Source organism: Artemia franciscana, chromosome 13 (genome assembly GCF_032884065.1).
Source record: "Artemia franciscana chromosome 13, ASM3288406v1, whole genome shotgun sequence".
Lineage (NCBI taxonomy): Eukaryota > Metazoa > Arthropoda > Branchiopoda > Anostraca > Artemiidae > Artemia > Artemia franciscana.
In genome coordinates, this window is record NC_088875.1 from 29,841,029 (window position 1) to 29,855,457 (window position 14,429).

Sequence of the window (14,429 nt, forward strand, 5' to 3'; positions counted from 1 at the left end):
GCTCTCAAGGTCGGATAGTAGACCACGAGGAGCTGGGTGATTCAGACAATTTAGTCTAAATCGATATGTTAACTCATGTCTACTATTATCAAGTGAATTCAGGTCGAGTTGTTTTAGTGCATCATCATATGTTGAGTAGTTACGTCCAAGTATAATTTTTACAGCTCTTTTTTGTATCATGTCAAGTCTATCTGATTGATCTTTCTTCAAAACCGGATGTCAAGCTGGACACACATACTCAAGAGAAGGTTTAACATAACTGCAGTATACAGATTTCAAAACCTCAGTTGGCATACCAAATCTCTTCAGGTTGGAAAACGATTGTAAAAGTAAGGCGCCTTTTTTAGTCAGATAGTCAACGTGCAACTTCCATCTTACATCTCCCCCCGAAAGTACTCCAAGTATTTTGACAGTTTTCCTTTATCGGCAGTAGGAAATAGAAGAGTGGATGTCAACCTTTAGGAAGAAAAAAGTCTTATAAGAGCTCTTAGTTTCGCTGACTGTCAGTTTTACCTTTCCTAATTCAGCTTTTAGGTCAATAAAAATCCTGGTCAAGTCAGACTGTTTGGTAGTCAGAGGGCTTTGTTGCAGCGATAAAACAGTCAAATCATCAGCAAACTTAAAACGCTCTCGAAATGTTGCTAAAATACGACAAAAAAAACAATTAGAAAAGAAAGTGGGTCTAATTTAGTCCCTTGTGGCGAATCGCAAAAAATATCTAAAAGCCCTGATGGCTCATGATAAGGGAGTTGGACATACTGAGACCTTTTAAAAAGAAAACTAGCAAGCATATGCACAACAAATGGCGGGCACCCATAACCTTAGCTTCTTCCAGTGCTACATTATGTTCAAGATTATCAAAAGCCTTTACTATATATGCAAATAATGCATCAACATCAAGCCCATTTTTTTCGATGTGTTTAAGGATGGTATCCAGCAAAGCAACCAAATAATGAACTGTACTATACCCGGGTCTAAATCCAAAATGTTGGGAATCTATGTTATCTTTTTTGTCCTCAAATAAATAATCGAAAACAAAACTTTCAAACGCTTTTGAAAGAGCCTTCGTTTTTTAAATCGGCCTCATATCAGTAATATCCTTAGGGACCTTACATTTGGGGATTGAGGTAACATATGCCTGTTGAAAAATACTAGGGAAAAGACCATCAATAAAACACTGGTTAAAAATTATCTCGCTTGGGTAACTAGATTTACGAGGATCAAGTGCCTTTAACTTCTTAACAAATGAACTAATCTCAAATGAACTGACAAAAAAATGAACTGATTCATTAGGTGGTAATACCGTTAGTCGCGGATGGATTTTGCAAATTGATACAAAAAAAAATCAATCAATAATCTTATTAGGTTGCAGGGGTTACCATCATTATCTCTAATTTCAATTTTGGTCACTTTTTCGTCGATGAAACTTCCGTGAATTGGATTTATATATTTCACTTATTTTTTTTAACCATATTGCTTACGTGAACGCCTTATTTTTTACATAATTATATTTCTTAACCTTTTGAAATCTTCATCAGGTCCAGTTAAATGCAATTCATTCCTCAATTTCATCAGATCGCGAATATCTTAAGTAATCCATGGTTTTTCATTCTCATATATACATTATCATATATTTTTCATATCATATATTTTTCAGATCTCATATATTTTTTTTTGTGGGAAAATTTCGGAGTATTTTTCGAACAGTTCCCTGCAAAATAAACGTGCCATTTTGTCACCATCAGACAATGAGAGGATATCACGCCGGTCACGATTTTCGAGCCAATTTTTGTAGAGGTTTACTAGCTAAATTTAAATAAATTAAAAAAAAAATTGAATTTTCAATTAATGAACAGATTGAATTAATACCTTTTTTGAATGAACAGAAATTATTACGTATGTAAGGGCGTTCGTCTCCTCCTCAAGGCTTCGCTCTTTTGCTAAAGTATTTTTAGTAATTTCAACTATTTTTTCTACGGCCTTTGTGATTCGGGGGATCGTTCTTAAAGATTTGGGACAAAATTCAAGCTTTAATGTAAAAAGCGAGGTATTGACGATGGGCGAACCTCCTCATATACCTAATAATACTAAAAAAATATAGGAGGTCGTTGCATAAGTTAATTCGTAAGTTACGTATATTTATTACTAATAAAAACGTTCATAAAAAAAGTTCTAGTTGCATTTTTAAGTAACCAAAAATTAGGGGGCAACTAGGCCTTCTCCCCCGCCCCCTTTTTTTTATCAAAATAGTCCGACCAAAACTATGTGAAAACCATTTAGCAAAAAAAAGTAAGTTGATATGCAAATTTTGTTTTAATTATTCATGTGCGGAGAGCCAAAATAAAAAAATACATTAATTCAAAAACGTTTAGAAATTAAATAACAAAAAAAGAAGTTTTTTCAACTAAAAGTAAGGAGCGACATTAAAACTTAAAACGAACAGAAATTATTCCGTATATGAAAGGGCTGTCCCCTCCTCAATGTCCCCATCTTTGTGCTCAGGTTCTTTTATTATTTTAAAAAGTAGAACTGTGACAAAGAGTCAAACTTTAGCGTAAAGAGCGGGACGTTGAGGAGGGGACAGTCCTTTCATATACGAAATAATTTCTGTTCGTTTTAAGTTTTAATGTAGCTCCTTACTTTCAGTTGAAAAAACTCGTTTTTTTTGTATTTAATTGACAAAAAGAATGGGGTAACCACTACCAAAAACAATATCTCTGATAAAATCTATTCCTTCATTTATATACGAAACGGAGCAAATGTTCAGGGGACGATCAATGAGAGAAGTTACTACTGCTCTTTTAACTTGTGGGGGTTGATTTGAATTAAAATGAAGATATCTGTTGTTTTGCCTTGGTTTTCTAGAAATAGTAAAATCAAGTTTATCAGTATTACGAACAATTTTCACATCTAAAAACATAACTTTATTTTCAGTTTCTAGAGTAAACTGCAAATTTCTATCATAAGTATTAAGATGCTCTAACAAGCCCCGAAGTTCTCTAACAGCCAAATGTTATTTTCAACCCTCTGAACTTCCTCAGACTTTCTATCCAAATTTTTTCTCAAATATGTGCAATAAAACTGAAGTTGTTCACCCATCCAAGCACTTTCAAAATCTGTATCTCATGAAATAACTCGAAATTTGTAATAAAATGTTCTCAAACCTAGTTGGCCCTCTGGAGCTATCCATCGATTTCCATGATCGTGCTATAATAGATAGCCTCTTTTAAAAATAAAAGAAAGCTATACCAGTCAATAGATATGCATAACGCCTCTTCCCCGGAAACGACCATGGTCTAACTGTCAATTACAAACTAAGATTCCCTTACTTGTTTCTGAGTTGTGTTTTCCCAATTCTTTTAATCAAATAAAAGGTAAGCTAATTTACAGAAGTTTCTAGCCCCTCATCCTTGAGAATCACTGTCCTCTAACAGTCTATTCTTACTTGCACTTCCTTCTCGATACAGGACGCGGAACCAGACTTTTCGCATAACCAAATGTTTCGGAAAGCAATGATAGATACATCCCGTAGCAAAATATGCCTACTCCTCATCGTGAAGATGACCATGCTATAAAAAGGAATTGAAAAGAAATGTGTATAGAAATATATATTGACTTAGCTGCCACATGAACCGCACTATTTTTAATCGTTGGCATCTTTAATAATTAAAGTGTAAAATATAATCTGATAGAGCCTAATTAGTGCAACGTTCGTATTCATCCCTAAATTTTTAGAATCATACTGTTTCCTATAATCATTGCGGGACCATGCCATTGGGATGCATTTTTATCTATAATTGCTTGGTAACTATATAGTGATAAGTTTTCTGACCCTCAAGTATTTGGGAAACCAAAAAGATTTGCACAAATTATTTGTATTAGCCTAAAATGTATATTAGGAGCCAAAAAGAGTTGTATAAACTGGAAACAATTGGAAACACCTTATTGACAAAAATGATCACGGCCTAGCGGCCAAATGTTATATTCAAATCTCTAAGTTTTCTCAGACTCTTAATCTGATTTCTTTTTGTCAGTGTGTGCATTAAATCTGAAGTTCTTAACCCCTCGAAAGTTTGGATCTCGTGAAAGAACTGAAATCTCGCAATATAGTTATAGTAATAATAATAATAATTTATTTATCACCCACTTCACAAAACAGAGGTTAAGTGGAGTAAAATACAAAAAAAAACAGCAAAAGTAATACAAAAGAAACAAATTTAATCACATACAGAAAAAAGACGGATAAGGCGATGAAAACATCCTAGCCTATAAAGCGCTTCAATAGCTAGCTTCGCAGATAATTTTTCGAAAGCACCAGTAATATCTGTCGCACAATACTTTTTAACCAGTTTTGTATTCCGGTAAGAACGAGGTAGATATAAAAGAAATTTGCAGCACCGGTAATAATTTTTGCGAATACGGTTAAGATCACCAGTCAACTGAAGTGGCCTAGTACCAGAACAAAAGAGCACAGAATGATCACAAAAATTCGAGTAAAGCCGAGTTAGCGCTCTTCTCCTATAGTGTCCACGATTTGCTACAATCTTAGAGTAACCGAGCCTCAGCTTATCACTAATATCTTTGTCAGCGCGAGACCGGAGAGCATTCACAGAATCGCAAACTGTTATACCAAGCAAATGACACGATTTAACACGAGGAATACTAAAACCATCACAGTATAGTGACTCTGAACTGACCAGACTCAGTTTGACTAATCAGAAGAAGTTCATCCGCATAAGCCAGATATGAGATATCAGATGGTCCTAGTAGGCACGTAGTCGATATTTTTGATAATATATTGTCAATACAAGTAATAAAAATATACGGCGAATATGACCAAAATAAGAATTATCTAATGACTTAAGGTGAAGGTAAGAATGGGAGCACCAAAAACGAAGCACGTGAATTACCGATGGATTTAGTCCTCTCTGTAATAATGTTGTCCATGCATGAGTATGACAAATACTGTCAAATGCTTTAGACAACTCTAGTGCTGCGAAATGAAGGACGCAACGATTGCGATGGGCATCTTTCAATAAAGAAGTCAAAGTACGGTGAGCATGCTGACAGCCTAGCGCAGATCTAAAACCAAATTGATTATCATCATTTAGAGCAAGCTTAGTGATATAAGGTAGTAGGAGGTGTTCAAAAAGCTTGCTAAGAGTACAAGCTACCGTTATGGGCCTATAAGAACTACAAGAAACCGGATCTTTTCCTGTTTTTAGAAGTGACGTAACGCTACCGCATAAGAACGAGTTGGGCACACACAACTACTCAAACACATTTGAAAAAACAGTTAGAGATGAGATACCAGTTCAAAAGAATTCGGAACAGGATTCAAAACACTAATCCCATCAATATCCAAAGATTTTGATTTTAAACCCTTAATACCTTTAACAATATCCCACTTTTCAACTGGAATCACACGTCTCTGACATAAACGTGACGGCAATTTTTTTTCAAGCAAATATGAGAAACGCTTATGCATTGCATAATTAACTTTCGAAACTATTTTTGAATAATGTTCCATCCAAGATGGACGAGATATAATATCACTAGAACTTGCATCCGGAAACTTGGCAGAATTTATCACTTTTCGCTGCTCACTATTACTTTTCGGGAAAGTTTCACCGGAGTAACGAACGGCACGAAGATGGCGTTTATATTTGAGCTTCGTCTTTTGTTTTATATCAAACACAGTACCCCGAGAAGGTCGACCACAGGCAGACCAGATGACTTTTTTCAGCAAAGGATCACACTTCCAAATTGGTTTTTGGGTATTCCGCCTGACACGGATCAGCGGGATGGCCAGATCTTCAGCTTGCTTTATACATAAGATAAAGTCACGATAATAGCGATTCAAATCAGCACGAGCATTGTCAATAATAGGGTACGCATTTGTGCAAAGAAGAAGGAAAAGGGACACGTACGGTGGACAGTAGAGCTCCAAGTGTAGCAAGGTAAAGAGGCATGTTCGCACTAGACCAATCACGTTTTTCAAACCACTTATGCAACATTGAGGGTTGGTTCGAGTATATGTCAGAAGTAACCATAATATCAAAATACAGAGGTAAATGATCATAATCTCTCTCATCTTCATCAACATGTACTGCTGAAGTTTGTAATGAATGATGGCAGATAGAGTGGTCTAAATTTGAGACAGAACCACTACAGTGGATATATGTATAACTGAGGTCTTTTGTTAGGACCTTAAATACTGTGGGTAGACACTGAAAAACCGCTTCCTTTCGTGTCGAGGAAACGGTGATGTCACAGTTTAAGTCGCCTATAAGCATCCAATTGTATCCCAGACGCTCAATACCAGATATGAGAGTCTTTAATTTATTGCAGGCATTCGCATAGCTGGAGAAGGAAGAAACAGATCTTCCATCATGGGGCAAATAGGCGTTGCACGTCTGCAAGCCGGATCGCAAGATAGTGTTCAGAGGATTAGTAGCAGCTAGGAGACAAATAGCTAGGCAGAGATCGCTTAATTATACAGGCAAGACCGCCAGAAGGCCTGCCTCGGGTACGTCGAGCATTCGTGATGAAAACAGCATGTTGAGAACTTTGCCTTAAAAAGTTTACACTGCGACTTGGGAGCAGGTGTTCTTGTAACAGAACAATATCATGATTAGCTACTTTCTCATCAAGGCTTAACACTTTGTCCTTTGTCCCATTGATGTTGAAAGAGACTTTATATTCATTCATGATTGCAAGCGAGAAGGTCGTGGAGCTTTGGAATTAGCAAGAGACTTAGTTTGGAGCAACGAAAACTGTAAGCAAAATGATCTCCACAACAATTTGCACACTTTGGGGTGTTACTGCAAGGTGAGTCACTGGAGTTCATATGGGGACCAGATCACCGTGAGTATTTGTAGTTTTTATCGGGACATTTTCCAGCAAGGTGGTCAGGTGATTGACATTTCCTGCAGCAACTAGGAATTTGCCGATATTCATACACTCGGAATAGTTCATAGCCTATCTTCGGTCCAGATTTAAGGGCCAAGGAAAGAGAAATTTCGTCTTCGAACGTAATTTTCACACAATTTGAGCTCCCAATTCTCATAGCGTCTCGAACACCCCTGCAAGCTTTAGGAGGCGAAAGATCAAGATCTTGTGCAACGCCTTTCATCCCCTATCTCTCTAATTCTCATCCTGGAGTCTACCGACATCATAGCTTCCCGAGAGGTAGTTACCCTTCCGAAATTTCAGCCCTTAAATGAACTCTAGACACTACTAAATGGTGATCTTTACTTTTAACATCAATAAAAGCACTCCTATATAACCTAGTATCTTGTATTGATCCTGCCAGTCTTCGGTTTACTATAAGATAAACAATAAGGTTTACTGTCTTACCATCGCGTGAGTACCATGCCAACTTATGGGCCATTTTACGACCAAACACCGCATCGGTTATAAGTAGATTACCCACAAAATTGCAAGTCTGAAGCCATTAATTTTTTCTTTTCCTACAACAAATTTATCTAGGCTAGGATACCGTATATCCCTGTTTTTACCGACCTGGGCGTTGAAATCATAGTAAAAATACCATATTTCTACCTGGGAACCTGTCTATTTGCTCCTGCAATTGTAAGTAAAATTCATCTGAGTCACTATTATCTCCGTTAGTTCGTTCAACAGGGGCATATACTACCATAACTGATACCCTGAACTTTTTAGTAATAAAATGAGCAAGTAGAATTCTATTATTAATACCCTCCCGGCCAAAACAAGACTTAGCAGCTTCCTTATTCATCATGAGCCATACTCCCTGTCTATCTACCCCATTCTTCCTGACTGAGTAAAAACAAATTCTGTATCACCTAATTTCATGCTTCCTACCCCTGAGATATGAGTTTCTGAAACTCTTAATAAGTCCAGTTCGAATCGTCTGAATTCGTCAGTCAAAATGTTATTACGATAGTCGTTTTTTAATGTCGTAACATTCCAAGTTCCGATTTTCGTGTTCTTTAAATCATTGAAATTATTTTAGCCTCAGGAAAAGCAATAATCCCGGATACCAGTGCAGGACGGGGAGCAATATATCTTCTCAAGTGTGCACCAAAGCGCTTTAGCCGGCTTAGAACCGAAAAGCAAGAAGTCCCTGGGACATCCAGTATGAATCAAGGTTTTGTGAAATCGTGGGCTCATTTTGGTCAAAAACATGGTTTTCAGCACTTGACGATGTTCTATCAAGAAGAGTCGAAATCCTGCACACAGTCCCAAGCCTATTTCATGCCTACAAATATTATGCTGCTACGGGAAGGCAACCCATAGTAGATAAATTAGCTAGGAAGAGGTTTTTCAGCCCAAAAACGCCCGTCAAAACAGACCAAACCCAGAAGAGTTATCCATGAATCAGAATCCTTTACGAATGCAGTCGTTTACCAGGCTAAAATTTCCTCAAGGGGCACCACTCCTCAAATGGGAATACACGTCACCGCAAGGTCCCCAGTCTTGTAGGTACCCCGAAAGGGTCGAGGCAGTTCTTTGATGAGGCCGTTGTTCAAAGATCTGTATCTTATACCCTGTCGCAGTTGTCCTCCTGTAATGGGTCCTCCCACGATGGTGTTCTCCGCCACCCTGCAATTTAACCCATTACTGGTAAAAGGTTTGTAACTCATGGGACGTGTGGACACGGCGGTGTGCCCTGTTAAGTGTACATTTGAGGGGCGATCTTCCTCTCCCACATGTACTTATGACCCCGGGCGAGGGTGTCCAAGTTTCTATCATGGACCCCAGGAACAAGGTCCCCCTTTGGTCCGTACCTCCTATGGTGGTACCCTACATATCTGTAAGGCATTCCCCTAGCGCCACCTGGGGGCACGCTCTTCGGGTGACAAAAAAATTAGAAAAAGAGACAGACAGTTAATGAAACAGACAAAAAAAAAAATTATTACATATTGAGAAATTATTACATATTGCAAATATAATAATTGCATATTGGTTGCGTGAAGGCAGCCATTTAATTGAGACAAATAGAAAGAAGCGTTCAGATTCCAAATCGATTCCATTCAAGCAAGGGTATAAATGAAGAATGCTTAGTTTCCTAAATAATAGTCTCTACTTTATTATAGATTTTTGGAAGTCTCTTCAGTGATGAAGCAAGGGTCGAAACTCAAATAACAAGCGACAGTCTCACGCGAAACATGAAATAACAGTCTTATGTTAAGCTGCAGAAAAGTATTCAAATAACTTGCCGTAGAAGTATGAGTTTTAGCGTTCTAAGGATTCCATGACTCCTGGAGACTTTCATCTTCACCAGTAGACTCCGGTGCAGCGCCGGTTTACTTTTCGGTGGCGAATAGCTTGTTTTTATGAAAACAGCTGCCCGTCGTGGCACGCCACTGAGAACTATTGGCATGTCGCCGATTTTCTTCAGTGACAATGCACTGCCTGACGCTGATTTTTCTTATAAGAAGGAATTTCAAATCTACTCAGAAAACCCCAGGTGATGTAACGTCCAGCTCCGAATAAACCCGAAGAGTCTCTTAAAGCAGAACACCGTGGGACGTACTGCAAGAACACCGAGAATGAGAACATCTTTGCTGCATAAAGACAAAATAAAATTCGAGGAAATACAGGATAAGCAACATTATTCAAAAATTTGAAGGATCAAGAGTTTTTTTTCTGATTTTTTTTTATCACTGTATTTTTCAATAAACGATAGAGTTCACTAGACTTGTTCTAGTTGAGTAGCACAGAGGTAAATGCAAAAAAAAATTAGTTGTGGAAGGCGAATAGGAAAGTTAATAAGAGGTTAAAGGCAAAAGCAAAATGCAATAATGCAGGAACAAGGAGATTAAAGATCCGACAATGTCAAAGTAGAATATTTCTTTTATTACTTTTTGTTTTTTCGGTTTTTCGTTTTCGAAACCTGCTTTGGGGGGGGGGGGGGTATTGGAAAACTTGTAAACATCAGAGACGAATTTGCAAGTTTTAGTGAAAAAACCTCCCTTGTCGTTATCCAACTACAGATCGCTGATAACGATGAAAAAACTAAACCAAACCAAAAAAAATTACGGATTTTCTGTAGACAGACTATTGAATAATCTTTCAATTTCAAATCCTGTCGAAAAACTAATATTCCATATTAGCTCGTAATCGTAATTTGTCACCTAAATATTCCACCATATAAGCTCCAACAATGACGATTTAGAATTGTTTGCTTTCGATTTGCTATTCCACAGACTAGAAAAAGATTCTTTAAAGGGAGAGGGGCAGTCGGAAAATTTACAAATTTCATAGGAGGAAAAATTCAAGTTTCAGAGGAAAAATTGATCTCTTGTCGTGATCCAACTATGACCGCTGATAATGATGAAAAAAAAAAAAAATCGAATTCAGTAGTTTTACTCAGCAGGACAACTAGTGTAGTAACTTTTCTTTTTTTCTATAATTTTGACCGTATGACAGCCTTTAAAAGCCTTGAAGCCTCAAAATCCATTGGCTAGCACCAAAAATATCTCGTTACAATTAGATTTTTACCTTATCCCACCTCGAAACTTTAAATAAGAATGAATTTCATTGGCTGGCTTGGGCTCACCTTAAATTTTGTTCTTGACAAATAAACTACACCAGAGTAAAAATTAAGAAACTTGATGTGAGCAGCTGCCTAGCGGAATAAGTCGGCAACTGCCGACGTAGAATTTACCTTAATACAATAGATACGAATTTTTTTTGTATTATTTTGAGTACAGATAACACAAAATTGTTTACAAGTCTCCGTACGAGAATAAAGTTACAAGGTCAACGTCATTAGAATTGAGACAGTTGGTTTTTACCTAGCGCTTCTGGCATTGAAGGAGTGTTGTTCAATTATTGAAGTTGGCTTATATCAGGCACAAGCGGTTTGAATGTACGGTTGCATTCAATGTTTATAGTAAAACTTTGAACGACATTCAAAAGAATCTTTTGAGCTGTGAAATAAAAGGTACTTAGTCACAAATATTATGTATTAAATTAAAAATAATCTTTCAAAGGTTCCTCCACAATAATCTCTGTTTCTTGAATGATTTGCTGCGCTAAAACTTCCACAGCGTTGTCAGTATCTTCAAGAAGTTCTGCTAAGAATGGAATAGCCTCTGGCAATAACGGTAGATAATCATCCTTGCCAAGCTTAGTAACAAAAGAGGAGTAGGCCTTCAATGCTCCCATTTTTACCTAAAATGACATATTGTGATGACGGTTGCAGAACCATATTAGAAAGAAACTTGCCTTTATCTATTACAAATTAAATTTCAGTTTCCTTAAGTAACAAGAAGGATATTATAAAATTAACTGATTTCTGGATACCGTGCGTCTGAACCCTTGTCATCTCAACCCCCATGCCACTCGTCTTTTACTCAACTCATCCCCCGTGTAATTTAACACTCATGCAACTCAATCCCAATCAAATCAACTTCATTCAGCTCAATCCTCCTTAAGTCAACAATATAATTAGAAAAATGCTATTTAGCCCACTTTGTTGGAAAGTGGTAAAAGTTGACTCGAAAGAAACGGGCTTTATTCATCGGGTAATTCTTATGAAAGTCTTTTTTGTTGTATGCTAATTTAATACAGAACTCCCACACCCTTCTGAAAAACGACGAATTATCCTTTTGTCTTACATATTTAAAAATAGCAAAAAATCTTCATGTCCAGGGTCCGAACCCACTTGGATTTCATGATTGCAGCAGTAGCTGCAACTGTACAAAGCAAACAACGGCCCACAGTAACCAAAAGATTAAAAACTCGTTAGAAGAAAAACTATCGCAATAAAAATTTGCGTTAATGCTGAATGAGGTATGATAGCTATTATTTGGTTCATCTTAACAGTCAAAGTTTACTGCAGAAACAAATCCATAGGAATTTTGAAAAAGAGCTGGAAACACTAATAAGTCTCCTTATTTTCTTTTTTATTTCTCCAGCACTAATAGGTCACTGGAACATCAAATAAGGCTGTTTAAGAGGCTATTTGAAAGCTCACATTTACGTGGTTCCTGTAATTTTGCCATGACCATGCCATCATAAAATACCGTTTGGACGCAATAAATGGCTGGGACGAAATTACCGCGTGGCGATTATTTATTTGGACAGAGCATTGGATGTAAAATATTCATCTTTCAGCTAGCGAATTAATCGAAACTTCGACAAGTTTACTGTCAAGACCTATACCAGAAAAACCTTAAAAAGCTTGATTTTCACTTAAAACTTTTTAAGAAACTGCAAGCGAAGCGAAAAGTAAGTTTTAAACTTCTAATCAGAGTTAGTTCAAACTTATTCATAAGGCAGTTTGAATGAGTGTTGAGAAAAAACAGGGTTTGAATTACATGGACGTGGAGATATGAGTTAAATGGGGGTTGAGTTGAACAATGGTTCATTCAAATGTGTTGAATCACACGCACAGCCCCCAGAGGGTATATTAAGTTTTCCTACTATGTGATACTGTACTTCTTAAAGTCTTTTTGTTGGTCAGTGTCCTCTAAAGGCGTAATTACGTTAGAAAAAACAGGGAAGATTAGGAATTGTTAGGATGAAAACGTTCCGATGTCTCTTGATCCCAGACCATCCCACACAAGTTTTTTTTAAATGCAACTGAAAAGTTTAATTTTCAGCTCGTACATCATACTTTATTACAAATTCTTGAGATACTTCAATCATCGAAAAATTGTCCTTAAGACCTTATTTTCACTCAGGCAAAAATAAAAAACAGAATAAGGGAGACCATTTGATTTAGACCATAACAATATGCAATAAAATTAATCAACAGAAAAGAGAAAAAGATAACTACATGTAAATTATTTTCATTATCACGTTTGAAAATGTTAAATATCATTGCATTAACAAGGATGAAATGACTCTATAGTCTTCGAACATTACGCGGTTGATTTTCACAATTAATATAAATAAAGTCAATCTTGACCGCGTTAGGTATTGGGCTCGGTTTCACGTATAATTTACTTTACGATATAATCGACATTAAAAATGTCAATTATAAAACATAAAAATGTCGACATCAAACATTAACGTCAATAAAAACAAAAACATTAACATTTTTTTTGGGCAAAATTTTCCATGTAAATTTAAAGTAACCAAGTATTTATGCGTTTTCGGTCAACTTTATAATCAATGTCTTCGAAAATATTACGCGGTTGATTTTCACGATTACTACAAATAAAGTCAATTTTTGATCGCGCTAGGTATTGGAATCGGTTTCACGTATAATTTACTTGATGAAATAATCGATAGAAATTACTGACAATAATAATAAAAGAATTAACATTTCGGAGAATAAACTTTTCCATGTAAACTTAAAGCTAAAGCTGCAAAAATTTTCACAATTACTATAAATAATTTTTGATCGCGGAAGGTATTGGACTTGGTTTCACGGATAATTTACTTGACGATATAATCGATAAACATTACCGTCAATAATAATAAAAGAATTAAAATATCGGAAAGTAAACTTTTCCATGTAAATTTTAAGTTGAAGAAGTTGCAAAAATTTTCACAATTACTATAAATAAAGTCAATTTTTGATCACGCAGAGTATTGGGCTTGGTTTCACGTATAATTTACTTTACGATAAAATCAATAAACATTAACGTCAATAAAAACAAAAACATTAACATTTTGTAGGGCAAAGTTTTCCGTGTAAACTTAAAGTTAAAGTTGCAAAAATTTTCACAATTACAATAAATAACTTTTGATCGCGCAGGGTATTGAGCTTGGTTTCACGTATAAGTTACCTGACGATATAATCAATAAACATTACCGGTATTAATAATAAAAGAATAAACGTATCGGAGAGTAAACTTTTCCATGTAAACTTTAAGTTGAAACAGTTGAATTTTTTTTTCACAATTACTATAAATAAAGTCAATTTTAGATGGCGCTAGGTATTGGGGCTGGTTTTCACGTATAATTTACTTTACGATATAATCGATAAACATTACCGTCAATAATAATAAAAGAATTAACATTTCGAAGATTAAACTTTTCCATGTAAACTTATAATTAAAGTTGCAAAAATTTTTACAATTACTATAAATGATTTTTGATCATGCGAGGTATTGGCTTGGTTTCACGTATAATTTACTTGACGATATAATCGATAAACATTACCGCCAATAATTTAAAAGAATGAAAATATCGGCGAGTAAACTTTAAGTTGAAAAAGTTGAAAAATTTTTCACAATTACTATAAATAAAGTCAATCTTTGATCGCGCAAAGTATTGGGATTGGTTTCACGTATAATTTACTGTACGATATAATCGATAAACATTACCGTCAATAATAATAAAAGATTTAACGTTTCGGCGATTAAACTTTTCTATGTAAATTTAAAGTTAAAGTTGCAAAAATTTTCAATTACTATAAATTTACTATAAATGATTTTTGATCGCGCAAGGTATTGGGTTTGGTTTCACATATAATTTACTTGACG

General features: G+C 35.9%; 1 protein-coding gene across 1 annotated transcript in view; it reads right to left on the reverse strand.

The window, feature by feature from the left end:
* Positions 1 to 10,937: 10,937 nt before the first annotated feature.
* Positions 10,938 to 14,429, reverse strand: part of LOC136034780 (HEAT repeat-containing protein 1-like) — a 138,529-nt gene continuing 135,037 nt past the window's right edge. Inside the window, exon 29 of the mRNA XM_065716192.1 lies at positions 10,938 to 11,163. Within this exon, the coding sequence (XP_065572264.1) occupies positions 10,963 to 11,163 (201 nt within the window). The 3' untranslated portion in view covers positions 10,938 to 10,962. The remainder of the gene's footprint in view (positions 11,164 to 14,429) is intronic.